Genomic DNA, 20,342 nt, shown 5'->3' with positions numbered 1-20,342 from the left:
CAGCCAATGGACCCCCCCGAGCAAGACTGAGGAGGTAAAGACTCAGTTAGAACCAAAATAAACACTGACCCTCTCCACTTAACTTTACAGCGGATTTTTGTGAAGCAACAAACAACTCAGGACAATCTACGGGAGTTGGGTGGTATGGTGTTCTCTCTTCGAAAACAAATGGCGGACCAAGCTTCATCTTCGACTCAGCCCATCCCTCTGGAACCTACAATTAAGATGAACAATCCGTGCCCCGAGGAACCAGACATTCGACCTTCTGAGATGTTCGCAGGTAACACAAGCAAATGTTGTGGCTTCGTTCTCCAGTGTAATTTGGCATTTAATCGTGCTCCCATTACCTATTCATCCAAATCTGCCCGCATAACTTATGTGGTTAGTGCCTTAAAAGGAGAAGCACTTCAGTGGGCACATGCTTACCTTCGTAGACGCCCCATCGAAACTCTGACGTTTGCTACCTTCTTGAAGGATTTTCTTCGGGTCTTTGACCACCCTTTGCAGCAGGAGGAAGCAGCCCAAAAACTTTTTACATTGCGTCAGGGGAAAGAGACGGTGTCCAAATTCGCCATCCACTTCCACATCATCGCCGAGGAGTCCGGCTGGGGTGAGATAGCGTTACGCAGTGCATTTAAATCGACAGATTAAAGATCAACTAGTCACCTGGGACATCCCTTCGGATTTGGACGACGTAATTTCTCTGGCCATTCGAATAGACAACAGGGTTCGGGAGAGCCTCTTAGAAGAGGACTACAAGTCCCACAAACTTCCTCTTCCCAGAAGTAATGACTCCGCAACCGCTCTGAACCCGAACCTATGCAGATTGGTATGACTCAACTTTCTCCTGAGGCGCGACAGCGCCGCCTCAAGGCCAACACCTGCATGTACTGTGGGAAAAAGGATCATGTGATTGCTGCCTGCAAACTATGGGTAAAAGACAAGGACCACCAGTAGTACAGGAGATACTGGTGGGTACCACTTCTTTGTCTCCTGAAAAGAATCTAAGTTTTTCAACAATCATTTGCATTAACTCTGTAAATTTTCCTATCCAGGCGTTGATTGATTCTGGTGCTGAACAGAACCTAATCAGCAGAAACTTGGTGGAGGAACTACATATCCCCACTATCAACTTAACACCAGCTATCACCGTCTCTGCTCTCACTGGGCAAACCATCTCTTCCATCTCATTAAAGACATTAAAAGTAATGTTTATAGTGTCTGGAAATCACAGAGAGACGGGTGAGTTTTTTGTTTTTGACTCTCCTACACCACAACTCATCTTGGGTCATCCCTGGCTCAAATTACACAATCCTCAAATTAACTGGGCCGAAAATAGAGTTGAAAAATGGGGAGAAAAATGTTCTATGAGATGCCTCTGCTCAGCCATCTCTTCAGGTTCACCTCCTAAACTAAAAATTGAAGACATCGATCTTTCAACAATACCTTCAAATTACCACACGATGGCGCCAGTCTTCAGCAAACAGAAGGCTTTATCCCTACCGCCACAACGTCCATATGACTGTGCTATCGACTTACTTCCTGGAGCTCCATTACCCACAAGTAAACTATATAACTTATCTGGGCCTGAAAAAAATTATATGAAAGACTATATTAATGACTCTTTAAAATCAGGCATCATCCGTCCTTCTACCTCTCTAATGGTGGCCGGTTTCTTCCTTGTTTCAAAGAAAGATAAGACTCTAAGACCATGCATTGATTATAGAGGACTTAATCAAATTACTATTAAGAACAGATATCCTCTTCCTTTAATCGACTCTGTCTATGAGCAGCTCCGGGGGCAACCATTTTTACTAAACTTGATCTACGCAATGCATATCATTTAGTGAGAATTCGCAAAGGAGACAAATGGAAGACAGCTTTTAAGACCCCTTTGGGACATTTCGAGTACCTTGTTATGCCGTTTGGGTTAACTAACGCCCCGGCAGTTTTCCAAGCTCTCGTTAATGACGTTCTTCGGGATTTCCTCAACGTCTTCGTTTTTGTGTACTTAGACGATATACTCATCTATTCCAAAGACGAAGAGCAACATCCTCAACATGTGAAAGCTGTTCTCCAGAGGTTATTAGAAAACCAGCTTTTTGTCAAGGCAGAGAAATGTGAATTTCACGCTACCACCGTGACATTCCTAGGGTTCATTTTTGAGAGAGGACAGGTTCGATCCGACCCTGAAAAGAACAAGGCTGTAGTGGAGTGGCCTACACCCAGCAATAGAAAACAATTACAACGGTTCCTGGGGTTTGCTAACTTTTACCGACGGTTTATTAAAAATTATAGCAAAGTTGCCACTCCTCTGACCCAGCTCACCTCTACCCTCAAAAAGTTCAACTGGACACCCAAAGCTGACAATGCTTTTAATAACCTCAAACACCTTTTCTCTACAGCCCCCATTTTATCACACCCAGATACCAAGAGACAGTTTATTGTGGAGGTCGATGCTTCGGGAGTGGGGGTTGTGTTATCACAAAAAGCATCTGACGATGGAAAACTTCACCCATGTACCTTCTTCTCACGTCGTTTGTCTGCTGCTGAGACAAACTATGATGTTGGCGACCGTGAGTTATTGGCCATCAAGCTAACATTAGAAGAGTGGAGACATTGGCTAGAGGGAGCTGAACTCCCCTTCATAATTTGGACTGACCACAAGAACCTAGCCTACCTCCAGGGGGCTAAGAGACTTAACGCCTGTAGTGGACTAGGCCTCCGACCAAAAGCTGCCTCTGAAGACCTTCATGGGACAGGAACTGTTATTTCATTGATTTTAATCCAGAAATACAAATTAGCTCATCCAGAGACTGTCTAATTGTATCCTGAACTAATCAATTGAAAGAACACTCTCTTTTTTTATATTAGCATTACTATTTTACAATATTTTGATACTCAAAAGTGTGTTTAGTTCATACCATTTTTAAATGTTGAAGTGAACCACTCATTTTAAATCAACTGAAACAGTATTAATGATTTTTTAATCCTCATTCAAATTAGAAATCAAGTTAAATGTCTATTTTACAAAGTAATTATGCATTTTTTGATCTTCTGTCTGAAATGAGAAAGAGTGATGCCGGTCAAAAGTCGGAGACGGTCAAAAACAAGTTGTTAGAATGGGCTGTCGTGTTTTTAAAACTTTCAGACAGTAAATAAGAGAACTGGCACCTGCAGTGTTAGTCACTTCGCCAAAACATTTCTCTGTCTGTTCCTAAACATTTCTGCTGTTTTCTTGACTTGTAAAAACCCTTTGACGTCACTAGAACCACACCTCTGTTGGTTGCTTCAACCAATCAGGAAGCACCGGAAGCAGAACTCTTTAAAAGTCGACACTTCCTGGAACTATTAGTCTTTTCTGAGTCTGTGGAGTAATGTCTGCTCAGTCTTCTGAGTCTTCTGAGTCTTCTTGAGTCTTCTGGAGTACTGTTCTGGAGTTTTTCCACTGCTGAGTGGAACTTCGGACTCAGTTTTACAGTCTGATGGAGTCATCCATCTCTACAGGAGCCACAATGCCTCGCTGTGGCTCTACCAGGCGAATGCCCTATAACTTCTGAGGAAGTTTGTTCTGTAGAACGGAATATCTCACAACTTCTGCCGAGTCGCAGCCGCCCTGAGGAGACGCTGAAAGGTAGCGTGCCAGGGACCTCTTTACCATAGCGGACCCATCCTCTGCCAAGGTAAAGAGTTGTCACGAGCTTCACTACAAGTGTACCGTGGCGAACTGCGCTTGAAAGCAGTGTGTTGTTCTGGTCTACAGACATAAATCTTCCTTCAACATCTCCCCTTTAAACTCCTCCATATTTCCCATCTTTAAAACTCTTCTATCTTGCCAGTAATTAATCCAGATATCTTTAGAAACGTCTGTTGTTTTATTAAGTATATACAAACTATCCACACTAGGACTAAGCCCCTCCATCTGCAACTGGGTACTAGACTTTTTAACAAACAGACCACAGTTAGTGAGGATCCACAACCTCTCCTCCTCCACCATAACCCTCAGCACAGGCTCTCCTCAGGGATGTGTGTTGAGCCCCCTCCTGTTGACTCTGCTCACGTATGATTGTGCAGCTACCCATCCAGGCTGTCACATTGTAAAGTTTGAAGATGATACAGCGGTGGTGGGATGCATCACAAACAATGATGAGTCCAGCTACAGGCAAGAGGTGGAACACCTGGAGAGCTGGTGCAGAGAGAATAACCTTCACATCAATGTGAAGAAAACAAAGGAGATGATTGTGGACTTCAGAAGGAACAAAAACACCTACACCCCCCTGAACATAAGAGGATCTGCGGTGGAAGTGGTCTCCAGCTACAAGTACTTGGGTGTACACATGAATGACAACCTCAGCTGGAGCAACAACACCACCAGCCTGATCAAGAAAGCTCATCAGAGACTCTACTTCCTCAGACGGCTGAGGCGAGCTGGTCTGGGAAGCTCAGTCCTCACCTCCTTCTACAGGTGTGCAGTGGAGAGCATCCTGTGCTCGAGCATCAATGTGTGGCATGGAGGCTGCACAGCTGCAGAAAGAAAAGCTTTGCAGAGAGTGGTGAAGGCTGCACAGAAATCTGTTGGAATCAGCCTCCCCACCATCACAGATATCTACACCTCCAGATGCAGGAAGAGGGCCACCTGCATCATGAAGGACCCCACTCACCCAGCACACACACTTTTTGCCCCACTCCCCTCAGGAAGGAGGTTAAGGAGCATTAAGTGTAGAACCACTAGACTGAGGAACAGCTTCTACCCTGAGGCTGTTAGACTCATGAATCTCTAACTAGAATAATCACTGTGAAAAACCATATCATGTTGCTGCTGATCTGTTTCAATGTTGATGTGTTCATGCATGCACATCTGCTCACAGACTCATGTTCATGTTTGTGCTGATGTTCAATGTTTTTATGTTATGAGTGCTTAGTGTATATTTAGTTGATGTTTTTCTTAGTTCATATGTTAGATGTTATTACTGTTTTTCTTATACATTTTATTGATGGATGTAACTGGGACCCTGTGTACATAATTTTGCTCCACCACATGTACCACATGAGGTGCGAATGACAATAAAGAAACTCTGACTCTGACTGACTGATTCCAGGGTCCCGCAATGTAAAACCGGATGCTCTCTCACGACAATTCTCTACAGCCGAGGGTCCGGACACCCCTGAGAACATCCTTCCTTCCTCCTGTAAGGTGGGTGTAATGACTTGGCCTATTGAGAATGACATCCTGGAGGCCCAACAGACTGAGCCTGATCCCAGTACCGGCCCTCTGGGAAAAATGTTTGTTCCTACGGTCATGGTGGGTAAACTGTTGAAGTGGATCCATACAGCTAATGCCCCTTTTCCACTGTCACGGCGCGGGTCGGATATTTCCGGCTTGACGCGCGTTTGAGGTCTTTCCACTGTTCCTGTGACCGGCTCGCCTCGCTAAATTCTGGCCCGGCTTCTCAAGGGGTCCAAGCGAGCCGCGCCGTGACGTCAGAAACACTGTCGGTCACTGATTGGTCGGGGGGAGGGGTCTGTGGAGTCTTTCCAAACAACCCGATCCACCATTTTTTCTCTACCGCTTGCCATTAGCGATAACTCAAGGAGCGTATCTTTTAGTATTTTGAAGCTATATAAAAACAATAATATCAAAACCGTGGTCAAATGCAGAAGTGAAGGTGTTGTTGTGCTTGGTGGCCGACGAAAAAACTCAAAGCGAGCTAGATGGAGGATTGGAGGGTGGTTTGGACACGGTTACTGCTCTACTTGAATCATTTACAGAAGATGGTGAGTGTTTTCTAACTTTAAACATATTTACTCATCCCATCGGTTCTGAACATATTTTTAACTAACAAAAGAGGCTGACGCCACAATAGGACAACGTCGGTGCTACGATGCTAAGCTAATTTGCATAAATGCTAACTGTCCTCCGTTCCCGTTTCTCACTGTATTTTATCCAGAACGTATTTCAGCGCGTGACAGTTCTTCTCTAAACTCCACATTAAACCCTCCAAGCCTCCTGGCTTCTGCTCCATCAGAGGAGTCTACACCTGACAGAGCTCCATCACAGCATCGCAGCCCAGCTGCACCTCACAGAGCAGCACAACGCTGTGCTTGGTAAGAACAGATGCAACATGTTCCACATCACTTTATTTGTGCGGATAAGGACTTGATTTATTTTATTTTTAAAGTAAAAAAAAACAAAATGTTGAATAAATACTGAATTGGGATGAAATTATGTACTTTGTACACAGGGTCCCAGTTACAGACAACAAAATGTGAAAGAAAAACAGTAATAAGATCTAAGATATGAATTAAGAAAAATATCAACTAAAAAACATCTACTAATAAAACACTAAGCACTAATAGCAGTAAACAATCAAAACAATACATGAAACAGCAAAATGAACTAGAGTTTGTGCAGCCTCATGAATATATAACACTGTGAAGAATCGCATCATGTTGCTGCTGATCAGTTTCATGTTGCTGCTGATCAGTTTCATGTTGCTGCTGATCTGTTTCATGTTGCTGTGTTCATTCGTGCTCATCTGTTCACACAGACTCATGTCCGTGCTGCTGTTCAGCGTATTGTGTTTAATGTTTTTATGCTATTAGTGCTTATCATATTTTTAGTTGATGTTTTTCTTAGTTCATATCTTAGATCTTATTACTGTTTTTCTTTTACATTTTATTGTTGGATGTAACTGGGACCCTGTGTACATAATTTTGATCCACCACGTGTACCACGTGGTGCGAATGACAAAGAATATCTGCATCTGTATAATACTTTCTGATTCATATATCCATTATTATCATTTTCATTATTTTTAAATCAATTTATTTATCATTTTCTTATTTGATCAGTTTATTATTATTAATATAGCTTTTATAGCTGTTAGCAGCACCTTTCTTTGTTTTATGCATTTATTCAAAAACAGTATGTAGCTTGAATTAACCACCATTTTCTTCTTTCTAGTCAAGAGAAAGAGAAAAGAGTCCAGTAAAGAAAAGTCTTGTTTCATCACTGAATGAACATGAAGAACTAAACCGGACACAGCAGGAACAACACTTGTGTCTTCTTCTGGATGAAGCCCGTGAGACAAGGGACAGACAGATACACAATCATTAGTTGGACGCAGTATTTTTTATTTTTGTACATTTTTCACTTCTTACTTTTCCTATTAAACAATTTTTTTCTTAAGTGGTGTCCTTGAACATTAAATTTCCTAAACAAATTTTACAATGTTAAGTTCATATAGTTTTTGTTTAAATTCATACTGGAAGTTGAGAAAAATTTCCAATTGCATTTGATCTTTAATGAATCCTAAGAAAAGATTACCAGAATCTGCTCAACTGTTATTATGTTATAAATTTTTTGGTTCTAGGATGAAGTGAGACAAAAACAGTCAAAAATTCAGAAAAATCAGTTATCAGTGATCAGTTATCGTTTATCGTCCATACAACTGTGGCCTGAGAGATTCAGCTGAAAGTCCTGGTGCACCTTTTATTTGAACCTGCAGAGATTTGAACAGCTGATCTGAAGCAAACAGGCAGGAGTTCACCTGAACTGACCACTCCTGCTGTGTTTGATGGTCTCCTCCTTCGCCATCCGTCCATCCATCCATCCATCCATCCATCCATTCATCCATCTTCTGCTTCAGGGTTGTGGGAGCAGCATCTTCACCAGGGAGGCACAGACATCAACAGCCACCTCTTCAACTCTTCTAGGACTCCATGGTGTTCACAGACCAACTGACTATTTATTAAGTAATATCCTGATGCTGCTCAATAATTCAGGTAGAAAAATCTAAAAAGTTAAGTCTGGTCCTCTGGACATTCACAAATCAAACAATACAGTTTATAATAAATAAACTAAATGTTTTTTGTTTGTTTTGTTTTTTGAATGTCCAGAGGACCAGACTTAACTTTTTTAGATTAATAAGTAATAAATTTATGTTTTTAAATTTAATGAAAGACAAATCTTTAAAATTCAAGGACAAAATTTAACCTAATTGTTTTCAAGTCTGTATCTTATTGTAAAAGCAGTTTCAAAGATTACAGCACAGTGGGATGTTTTGCAATTTTAACATGAACCTTGTGCATATCTGCAAATAATAAAAGTGAAGATATTTTTAATACATATTTACTGTAAAAATCTATACTAAAATGAAAAACACATGGATTTAAAGCAGGCAGGGAAGGCAGTAAGGTAGGATTATGAATCAGGTTTAAAAGTTACAGCTCATGAGGTACTCCATTAGAGCATGACATCTTTTCCACAACATCTTGAGACAAAGTCTTCAGGGTGTTCTTCTTCTAATATATTTAGTGGTGGCTAGTAAGTAGCTTAAGGGAGCACTACCGCCACCAGGTGGTAAGACGAGTTGGATTCTAGTCCCCGCCTACAGAGCTGGTCCAGAAATGTACATGGAAACGCAACAGACCCGAGCCGATCTGAACCAACCCGAACTGATCTGATCCGTACTGTGACAGTGGAAAAGGGGCACTAGTTTTCCTGCCACCCTGGTGTTAGACACATGCTGCACCTTGTTAAAGCATCCTTTTGGTGACCTAACCTTAGTAAAGATGTTAAGGATTTCATTTCAGCCTGTCCCACTTGTGCTCGGAACAAGCACAGCAACCAGCCTCCTGCTGGCCTGCTGCTACCTCTTCCCATCCCCAGCCCTCCCTGGTCACACATCGCCTTGGACTTCGTCACTGGTCTCCCCGTCTCTGATGGTAACACTGTTATCTGCACCATTGTCGACCGTTTTTCCAAGTCTGCACATTTCATTCCTCTACCTAAACTTCCCTCTCCTCTCGAGACTGCTCAGATTGTCACAGAAAATGTCTTTCACCTTCACTGCATCCCTCAGGACATCGTCTCTGACCGTGGACCACAATTTGTTTCTCAAGTGTGGAGGGGGTTTTGTCGAGCTTTGGGAGCAACTACCAGCCTTACGTCTGGATACCATCCTCAATCCAACGGCCAAACAGAATGTTGCAACCAGGACCGGGAAACAGCTCTGAGGTGCGTAATTGACAGCAATCCCTCATCCTGGAGTCAACATCTGCCTTGGATTGAGTATGCTCACAAACCTCTGCAGCCACTGGAAAATCTCATTTCGAGGTCGCTATACCATACCATACCATACCATACCATACCATACCATACCAATTTATTTATAGAGCACTTAAAACAGCAACAAGGCCAACCAAAGTGCTGTACAAAGGAAAACAAACATGCACAGAGGACAGGAAAACATAAAATAAAAATACAGATACAAATAGCAGCAGAAGCTAACTAAAATGGCCAAGAGTAGAGTACAGACCGGACCAAAACAAATCACACCGTGTTAAAGGCAAGAGAATAGAAGTGGGTCTTCAAGTGAGACTTAAAGACTGAGAGTGTGGGAGCCTGCCGGACACTCAGTGGCAACTCATTCCACAGTCGTGGACCTGCAACAGAGAAAGCCCTGTCACCTCTGAGCTTACGACGGGTTTCTGGGACTGAGAGAAGCATCTGGTCTGCTGACCTCAGAGAGCGCGGTGGGACATATGGCTGCAGAAGATCAGTGAGATAGGATGGGGCGGAACTGTTCAGTGATTTAAAAACATACATGAGAATTTTGAATAGGATCCAAAGGTGAATGGGTAGCCAGTGCAGGGAGGCCAAAACTGGCGTGATGTGCTCTCTATAGCCTGTACCAGTTCAAAATTGGGCTGCAGCATTTTGGACCAGTTGTAGACGAGCAATGGAGGACTGACTGATTCCAAACAGAAGTGAATTGCAGTAATCAAGCCTAAATGAAGGCATGGATCACTGTCTTAAGGTTCTTTTTGGAGAGTATAGGCTTCAGCTTAGACAGCCGTCTCAGCTGAAAAAAACAGGATTTGACCATCATGTTTACGTGACTGTTGAGTTTTAAGGACGGGTCCATTATCACCCCCAGATTAGTCACCTTTTGTTTCTCTAGCGGGGCTAGAGAGAAAAGGTCAATGTCATGGTTCATGAGTGAGCCACTGGGATGGAACAGCATGACTTCAGACTTCTTCACATTGAAGCTTAAGAAGTTTAAAGCCATCCAGTCCCAGATGTCAGCCAGGCAGTCAAGAAGAGGCTGAATAGAACGTATGCCTCTGTGCCTCAGGGGGAAGTAAATTTGGCAATCATCGGCGTAGAAATGAAAGGGTATGTTGTGTTTGCGGAAAATAGCACCTAGTGGCAGCAGGTATAAAGAAAAGAGAAGGGGACCGAGGATGGACCCCTGTGGAACCCCCCACTGGAGCGCTGTCGATGCCGAACTAAAATCTTTGATATTGACACAGAAGGTTCTGTCAGAGAGATAGGACCCAAAACATTTAAGGGCTGACCCTGTGATGCCCACCCACTGCTCCAGTCTAGAAATGAGGATCTTGTGGTTGATGGTGTCAAAAGCAGATGTCAGGTCCAATAGGACAAGCAGCACAGAATCACCTGTGTCTGTGGATATGAAAATGTCATTAAAAACCTTCAGTAGAGCAGTTTCAGTGCTATGGAGAGATTTGAAGCCAGATTGGAATAACTCTAGGATAGCGTGATCCCCCAAAAACTGTTTCAACTGAGACTCCACAATTTTTTCCAGTAGTTTGGAGGTGAATGGGAGTCTGGAGACAGGCCGGAAGTTGGACATGACTGAGGGGTCAAGGTTAGGTTTTTTCAGGAGGGGCTGGACAGCAGCATGTTTAAAAGTTTTTGGCACCACACCTGAGGATAAACTGCTATTCAGAATAGCGAGAATAAAAGGACGCAGGGTAGGAAAAACTTCCTTTAGTAGTCGAGGGGGGACCACATCAAAGGGGGAACAAGATGGCTTCATGCTGCACATTACCTGCTCCAGAGAAGACAGAGAGATGGGCTCAAAGTGGTCAAACACAGCCACACACTGAGATGGGATGGACAGATCATGAGCTGGTGGAGAAATGAGTGCCCGGGTGTTTGCCACTTTTTCTATAAAGAAATGGAGGAAGTTTTCACACAGCTCAGTTGAGGCTTCCAGAGGTGAAGGTTCACTGAGGTGTAGAACTGAGTTCAGGGTGGAGAAAAGAACTCGGGGGTTGTGGGAGTTGATGACAATTAAATCAGAGAAGAATTTACATTTGGCAGCTTTAACGGGTTTCTGATAGTGACGCCAACTCTCCCTTAACATTTGAAAAGAAACCTGCAGCTTGTCCTTCCTCCACCTTCGTTCAGCTCTGCGACACTGCTGCCTAACGGCTCGAGTGACGTCATTCAGCCAAGGCTCTGATTTAAGTTTCGTTTTTCTGGTCTTAAGGGGAGCAACACGGTCCAGAACATTTAAACAGGCAGAGTTGAACTGAGAGGTTAGCTCCTCACTGGTAAGAGACACCGAGAGCTGTTCGATCCTCTCAGAGTTAAAATCTTCATTAAAACGAGCAGCAGTGAAATGGTTAATGGAACGCGTACATGCAGGAACGCACATCTTAGCAGTAGGACGGGGGGGGGGGGGAGTCAAACAATACAGGCATGTGATCTGAAAAAACATTGTCACCAATTTTCAAATTAGAAACAGAGACATCACGTGTTAAAACGAGGTCCAGCGTGTGACTGTGTTCTTGGGTGGGACCGTTTACCTGCTGAGTTAAATTAAAAGAGTCCAATAAATCTAGAAAGTCCTTCACTAAGGGCTTCTCCTGACAACAGGAGCTATGGGCTTCACTCCTCCACTGTTCCCCTCACAGGAGCCTGATGTGGGAGTCCCCTCGGTCCACCTTTACCTCAAACGCTGCCGTCAGATCTGGCGCCAGACGAGAGCAGCTCTGTCCAGATCTTCGGAGCAGAACAGACGCTTCGCTGATAGACGTCGATCCAAGGCTCCTGACTACAAGGTCGGTCAAAAAGTATGGATGTCTACCAAGGACATAACCTTAAAAGACACCCCCAAGAAACTCTCCCCCAGGTTCATCGGGCCATTTCCTGTGATAAAAGTGATTAACCGGTCGGTGGTGCGTCTACAGCTCCCGCCTGCCATGAAGATACACCCTACCTTTCACGTATCTCACATCAAACCGGTAACCACCAGCCCTCTACACCCTCCGACCAACCTCCCTCCCCCCCGTCTCATAGACAATGAACCGGCCTTCTCGGTCCAACGCCTTTTGGATGTACGACGTCATGGTCGGGGAGTCTCAACCTTCTTCCAAGCTCACCCCGAAAAGAGACTTAGATTGCCAAGATGCGATTCCTGAGGGGGTGGGGGGCACTGTGGGATTCCTGGGTTTTTCGTCTGTCACTCACTCTTCCTTCCACAGCCAATTAACCTCAACTCACTCCACCTGCTGCTGCTCTGAGGAGGACTGCCTGATGGGGTATTTAAGCACCTGCTAGACACCTCTTCAGTGCTGGGACATCTTCTACCAAATGGTAACTCATGTACAGCCGACTAACCTTTGTTATAGCTGGTTCTCACCAACTGTGACTCCTCCAGGACCTTCCACGGCCTGCCTCTTCAGATCCTTCCTAGGATCTCATCGCTCCACTAGACTCCGCCTGTGGATCAACGGTGTACCTTCAACAACGCATTCTCAACTGGGTCAACCTGCTCCTCTCTCCACCGCAAAATACCTCAGGACTGGATCTCCTACAAAAACCCAGGACCTCTCCTCTTCTTGGACTCCACCTACAACACATATAGTAAGGAGTCATTTCTCTATATTCAAGAATCAAAACATTCAAAGAGACCACCAGAACCCATACTCACCTATTCCTCTTCTCCCTTACAGCTGCGACGTTACGATCACCTGTATATAAAAGTTCACTTACCTTTTGTAGTTCTGGCTCTGTATTTATTGAATCAGTCTGCTCACGTGGGGGTCAACGTTGATAAAAACCTGATAGTATGTCCCAGCCAATGGGCCCCCCGAGCAAGACTGAGGAGGTAAAGACTCAGTTAGAACTAAAATAAACACTGACCCTCTCCACTTAACTTTACAGCGGATTTTTGTGTAGCAACAAACAACTCAGGACAATCTACGAGAGTTGGGTGAAAAACCTGCATGTTAGGCTGCCTTCAGACCCAGGCCTCCCTTGCAAAAGAGATCTGTGATCTCATTAGGATTAGACTGGTTAAATAAAGTTTAATAAATAATAATAAATATATACCATATTTAAAGTGAGGTGAGGGATGTCATCATGGAGACTGATGAAACAATGGTCTCTTTTTATGTCACATCACTCTTTACGTGCATTCCTGTTGATGATGCAGTAGAGGTGGTCAGTTTAAGATTAAAATCAGACACCACTTTGAACAGCAGGACCACGCTTTCCACAGAACAACTGTGCCAACTCTTGAAACTGTGCCTGCAGTCAACCTACTTCACATATGGGGAGCAATATAATAGGCAGAAACATGGGTGTGCTCTGGAGTCTCCAGTTTCTCCTATTGTTGCCAACCTGTACATGCAGGAGGTAGAAAAGAGATCCTTGATGTCCTTTTCAGGGACACCACCAAGTCATTGGTTCAGGTATGTTGACGACACCTGGGTTAAAATTAAATCTCAGGAAGTCCAACATTTTACTGACCACATCAACTCTGTGGATAAATACATCAAGTTCACATGAGAAAATATAAAAAATGGCAGGCTGGCTTTCTTGGACTGTGAGGTCTCAGTCTCTGATAGAGGACATTTGCAAACTAAGGTGTACCGAAAACCCACCCACACAGACAAGTATTTGCAGTTTGACTCCCATCACCCTTTGGAGAACAAATTAGGAGTCATCAGGACTCTGTATCACAGAGCAGACAGCGTCCCCACTAACTCAGGAGCCAGGCAGAAGGAGAAATTCCACACAAGACAGGCTCTAGAGCAATGTGGATATCCTAACTGGGCCTTCTTGAAAGCAGAAAAGAAACCCAAACAGGACTCCAGTCAGCCATCATATGAAAAGGAGGAACCCAGACCCAGACCAGTGGTCATTCCGTATGTTGAGGGTGTATCAGAGAAACTGAGACGTTTATTTACTAAACATAACGTCCCAGTGGCTTTCAAACCCCAAAATACATCCCAAAGATCCAGTCCCCCGGCACAAACAGAGTAATATTGTGTATGCTGTTCAGTGTCAGGAGGGCTGTGATCAGTCGTACATTGGGGAAACTAAACAGCCACTGGCCAAAAGGATGGCCCAGCACTGAAGATCAACATCATCAGGCCAGGAATCTGCAGTCTACACTCATCTCCAGGCCAGCGATCACTCTTTCAAGGATGAAGATGTTCATATCCTGGACAGAGAGGAACGATGGTTTGAGAGAGGAGTAAAGGAGGCCATCGTTGTGAAAAGAAATAGTCCATCATTAAACAGGGGTGGAGACCTCCGGGTTCAACTGTCCCCCTCTTACTATGCTGTGATTGCTAGTATCACTCAGCCTCCTGTGAATAGTAAACAGCCATCAGTGTGCTAATGATCCATTGTTAGGCTGATGGTCCTTCTTGACCATGTGAGCAGCTGGTTTTGGTTGTCAGCAGCAAACTGGTTGATCCACTCTGAGAAGGTGCTATTTAAGAGACTGAGCTGAATACAGCACCTCAGACTGAGGAAGTCTTACGGATGAAACACGAAACGTATCTACATTTTTTTTTTGTTGCTTTGTTTTGTTTATTGTTTTGTTGAATGTCCAGAGGACCAGATTGAACTTTTTTTTTTTTTTTTCTACCTGGATTATTAAGCATGCATCAGGATATACCATATTTAGTTTTCACCTAAAATTTTGTTGTGCTTTATGGTCAACCACCTCCACTCCTGGGAAGATTGAAGGTGTTTTGAAAGGGTCTTTTAACACTTCTGAGACTGATTGGCTTCAAAGGCTGATTCTCGATAATCAATGGGGATGTTCTTCCTCTTCGGCACTGTGGTAACACAAACATCAACACTTCAGAGCAGAAAACTGCTAAAAATTTAGTTTTAATTGAGGTGCTCACATTTGCTGATGATGAGTTAATCACAAAGCATTTGATTAGCAGCACTTGTATGGAATATGTCTGAAAGACATTTTTCCATACTTTAGTTGTTAGTTGGGCATCGGATCACTCTTTGACCTTAGTGACTTTACTAATGGGACCAGAAATTGATGTTCTACCTCAGCTAAGCAGCGTGCAGACAATCATAGACAGTTTGTTCTGGCTCCAGAGTCCTTGCATGCCTGACGTTCTGGGCAGGCACTACAATTGCTTCAAACTATTTTGGAAATTTGTTTTCCCAGGCAAATGTGTTTAGCAGGCTGTGCCTCTAAAACAAACAGATAGAAGGTGGATGGGAAAGAATAATAATAATAAAAAACTCTCTGGAGAAGGTTTCCTCTATTTGTATTTCTGTATGTTTCATTCATTAAGTGAGGACAGTTCTGTAGAGATCTATGGTAAATGGTAAATGGACTGTACTTATATAGCGACTTTCTATCTTATCGCGATACTCAAAGCTCTTTACTACACAATCTGTGCCTCATTTACCCATTCATGCAGCACTCTACTAGATCTACAAAGCTAATTGAACAAATAATTCTAAAGAGACTAATCAGTGCTTTAAGATCCCATTCATACACTGATGGGACACACATCGGAGGCATCGAGGGGTTCAGTGTCTTGCCCTGAGACACTTCAACATGTGACTGCTGGTGGATTCGAACCCCCAACTCTTGCATTGGAGGACGACTGCTCTATCACTCAGCCACAGCTGCCCCAATCTCCAACCTGATCATGAAGCATGGATATATTCACTCCCAAAGTTTTAACAACAAAGTCCATGCTCAATAGTCCAGGTATAAAATCCAACATTTTTCAGTCAAGTCATATGGACAGTTTCTTTTTTTGTGCTGAAACGTTTCGCCTTCGATCCGGAAGGCTTCATCAGTCAATGAAACCCACAACAAAACTGATTCTTCCTCCAACAGATTACTCCAAAGTGGAACAAACCAGTTTGTTGGACCCAAAGTTTTACTTCTCCTTCACTCAGTAACACAAGAGTATGAGTCCTTTTGCTGCTAATGGGATAAAACCTGTTTCTGCTACTGTATGTGCTTGTAGACTCAGCTGGAAAAACACCTTTATGAATGAGTGTGTGGGGGATTATGGACATTCTGTGGTTACAATTTCATGTCAACAAAATTAAGCTCAAACACAGACAGCAATCAATCTTAGCTGGAGAGAATTTTCAGTAAAAGAAAATAGTCTGAGGAACTAAAGAGCTAAGAGGGCGGTTGATTTATTAAGATGAGAAAATTAAGTTTATTTAAATTGTTTCCAGTAGGAATGCAGCAGTGCTGTTTGAACAAGGTTCTGGGACAGTGTTGCTGTAGGTGCTGAACGTGGCAGAGCGTGGTAATACAAGGTCTTTTGGATAATTTTCCCAGCAGTGCAGACAGTTCCATCTAGCAGGCCACAAACCTTTGGTCTGAGTTGGATCACTGAGTCTGAGCGAGATTATCGGTCCTCTGACACCAGAGAACAACACAGTCGTGTTCGGTTCTGTTATGACTAATGACTGTGATTCTTTACACAAAACTATTTTCATTTTATTCATCACTCCCTTGGCTGAAACTTGTGACATTAATGATGCAGAGAAGCAGAACTTCTTCAGAAAACCCAAGATGATGATTAAAACTCACTTCAACAGGACCACCACAACCAGAGACAATGCCCTGTTTCACCATTTGACTTTAACATTTAGTTGTGCATTGTTTGCTTCTATCTATGCACAAATATAACAGCCTCAGTATAAATCTGAACATCCATCCATCCATCCATTATCTTTTACCTGTTTCTTCCATTTTGGGTCACGGGGGTCGCTGGTGCCCATGTCCAGCAATCACTGTTTGAGGGGTGGGGTACACCCTGGACAGGTTGCATGTCCATCACAGGGACACATGGAGACAAATAAGACAAACAACCATTCACTCTCTCACTCACACCCAAGGACAATTTAGAGTTACCAGTTAGTCTAACATGCATGTTTTTGGTCTGTGGGAGGAAACCGGAGTACCCGGAGAAAACCCACGCATGCACGGACAGAACATGCAAACTCCACCCAGAAAGGCCCCCAGACCAGGATTTGAACCAGGGACCTGCTCGCTGAGAGGCAGCAGCTCTACCAGTTGCGCCACCGTGTTGCCCACAGTAAGCTTCCTTCATTTTCAATTTTTTTCTGAATTTTCACAGCCGTTATAGTTATAGCAGCACATTAAAATAACACGGTGCTTCAGACAGAACTTGCTTTAGTAAAAAATATGCTTTTCACATGGACAAAGGTGAACAGTTGTTAGCTAGCTTAAACCTTCAACGTGTTATCCTATTTAGCATTAAATAAGGATGGTGTTTTAGACAATTTATTGCATTAACTGGTCACTACATTTCCAAACATTGATAGGAACTTGTAAAATATACTTAGGGCTGATTTGGGGAATTGACTTCATTCAAGCAAAAGCCTGGAGCTCAGTTGGATTGTGTCATGTTACAATAAGCTCTTTTTCCAAATGTTTAGATTGACTAAGACTTGATTCTGGAATTTGGAGAAGATGTTGCTTCCAGATATCCTGATGCATGCTCAATAATTCAGGTAGAAAAATCTACAAAAATTTAATCTGGTCCTCTGGACATTCAAAAAAACCAAAACGAAACCAAAAAAATTGTAGAAACGTTTCGTCTTTCATCCGAAAGACTTCTTCAGTCAGAGGTGCTGTATTCAGCTCAGTCTTATAAAAAAAATACCTTCTCGTAGTGGATCAACCAGTTTGCTGCTGACAACCAAAACCAGCTGCTCACATGGTCAAGAAGGACCATCAGCCTAACAATGGATCATTAGCATACTGATGGACTTGCTGTTGGCCGCTCCCACTGCTGATCTCTACGTGGAAGCTACACAACTTGTCCTACACCACTTACACCACTCTGGTTTTAAGGTTAGTAAAACTAAATTGCAGATTGGTAGAAAACAGGTTTCTTTCCTGGGCCGTGTAATCTCCGCAGGAACCACTAGCATGTCTTCAGCACATAAGCAGAGCATCCTGACAAATCCAAAACCACTATGGGTGAAGGACATGTTATCTTTCCTTGGACTCACTAGCTATAGTCGTAGCTACTTGCCAGCATACACGGACCTGACTCAACCCTTGCGCCAAGGAACAAGGTATGAGAAATTTGAATAGTCCACTAACCTGGACAAAAGAAGCAGAAGACGCCTTTACTCATCTAAAACAACACATGGCATCGGCAGCTGAATTAACCTTACCAGATTACAGCTGTCCTTTATTCCTGAATGTCTCTGTAACAAAAAAACACAATAAATGGGGTTTTGTTTCAGAGAAAAGGGGGAGAGAGGAAAGTATTACAGTACCTCTCACTTATGATGGACAACATGGAAAAAAGACATCCTCCATGCACACAACATGCAGCCGGGATAGCGAAACTGATTAAAAAAACAGCACACATAGTCATGGGCCACGCCCTGCAGGTGCTGACAACACATAGCGTGGTTGCCTATGTGAACTCACAGTGTTTTACTATGACAGCTCTTAGACAACACAGACTATCAAAAATCTTAGAAGCCCCCAACATAACATTCTCACATGAGGGAATAAATATGGCAGATTGTGTTGCAGAAGGTGAGCCTCACCGATGTGAAGAGCTGGTGGTCAAGCTGGAGAAAGTGAGGCCAGATCTAGAAGCATCCCCACTTTGGGGAATACAGGTAAGACAATTATTCACAGACGGGTGTTGTTACAGACATCCAACAGAAGGCCTGAAAGCAGGTTATGCAATAGTAGAAAAAACAGATACAGGCTATGAAGTGATAAAAGCAGATCAGCTAGAAGGTGCACCATCTCCACAGAGAGCAGAGGTCAGAGCAGTGGTAGAAGCACTGAAACTAGCAGAGAATCAGAAAGTGAATGTTTACACGGATTCCGCCTATGCAGTAGGAGCAGTCCATGTGGAACTTTGTCAATGGATTAGAGCAGGTGTTTTGACAGCAGGAGGAAAAACCATTAAACACGAAGCAGACATGAAAGAGTTAGCAGAGGCTCTTCTGCTGCCCTTGAGAGTGGCAGTAATGAAATGCAAAGGACATGATAACAGTGACTCCTACACAGCTCAGGGAAATCAAGCAGCTGACAACGTAGCAAAAGCCGCAGTAGGATACTCTCCCTTGATGATGACAGTCGCAGCAGAGGAAGATATAAAATACAAACTTACACTTGAACAGGTTACTGAACTCCAAAAGGGGGCGGCACCAGAAGAAAAAGAACATGTGGCGACTAAGAGGGCGACTGAGAAGGAACAGTGATTGATGTACAGACTTGCTTTGCTAGATCATTTGTGTGTAAATAGGAGATTTTAAGTTACAACGCTCTTAATAATCAAAGTATTTATCTTTCTTCCTTTGAATGTGTACATGACGGATCTCTTAGGGGGACGCCCCTAGACCCAGAAGAACAATGAAAATGTGGTGGATCTGTGTTCTTAAATACATTTGATTTGACATGACTAAGACTGGACTGGACTGATAAATTAATTAGGTTCTCGTGTATAGAGTGTTTTTAACCACATTTTTACGATAGTCATGTATTGTGAAACTTTTGTTTTTGTTTTACCTAAACAGATCTCCAGAGGAGCCATGGCAGAGCTGAATAACTGATTTTGACTTCCTTTTATTTTTCCAGCTCCATTTATCAGCAAAGTCGATGTTTAATGCTGTATTGTGCTGTTTTGAGGACAGGGTGATTAATGAAAATATAGTTTCTGCGCATGCGTTTACTAAATTCTTTCCCACAGGCAGGAGGAAATAAGACAAATAAAATCTATCATCTTAACTAAAATTAACATCACTCATGCCAAAATTTCACCACTAAACTTTGAAACCTTAACTCTTCTGATTATTCATCTTCACTGCATGTGGTAATCACATATTGCTGTGTTTTCTTGTGAAAAATAACTTTGCTTCTTTCAGGAAGATCCAGAGTAAGGACTCTGGAGAAATCCTTCATATCCTTTTTGAGGTTCAGGTTTGTAAACATAAAAAAAAAGGGATGATAGTATGAATGGAATGTGGTTTATGTTGTTCTATAAAACCATTATAGTGTAGAAGTAATAATGAAATATTTTATATTGACAAACCCTTTTTAGTAGTAGAGATAGAAAATACAGTCACATGCCTTAGAGGGCTGAAATTGTGCTATGTTTGGAGATATGTGTTGTACTTTCATCTCCAACAATACAGGTTCTGACGGGTCAGTGACCAGGGCACTGGAGGGATTGAGGACGCTGAGTATACTGGTCATATGTGATTGCTGCTGTGTGCCCTGTGCAAG

General features: G+C 43.0%; 1 protein-coding gene across 1 annotated transcript in view; it reads right to left on the bottom strand.

The window, feature by feature from the left end:
• The window catches only part of mpp7a (membrane palmitoylated protein 7a), a 476,133-nt gene that overhangs the window by 167,735 nt on the left and 288,056 nt on the right, over positions 1–20,342 (bottom strand). Inside the window, 1 exon segment of the mRNA XM_037694433.1 lies at positions 12,433–12,479. Coding sequence (XP_037550361.1) covers positions 12,433–12,479 — 47 coding nt within the window.

Source organism: Nematolebias whitei, chromosome 20 (assembly GCF_014905685.2).
Source record: "Nematolebias whitei isolate Nwh7 chromosome 20, NemWhi1, whole genome shotgun sequence".
NCBI lineage: Eukaryota > Metazoa > Chordata > Actinopteri > Cyprinodontiformes > Rivulidae > Nematolebias > Nematolebias whitei.
This window is presented reverse-complemented; position numbering and strand designations above follow the sequence as displayed.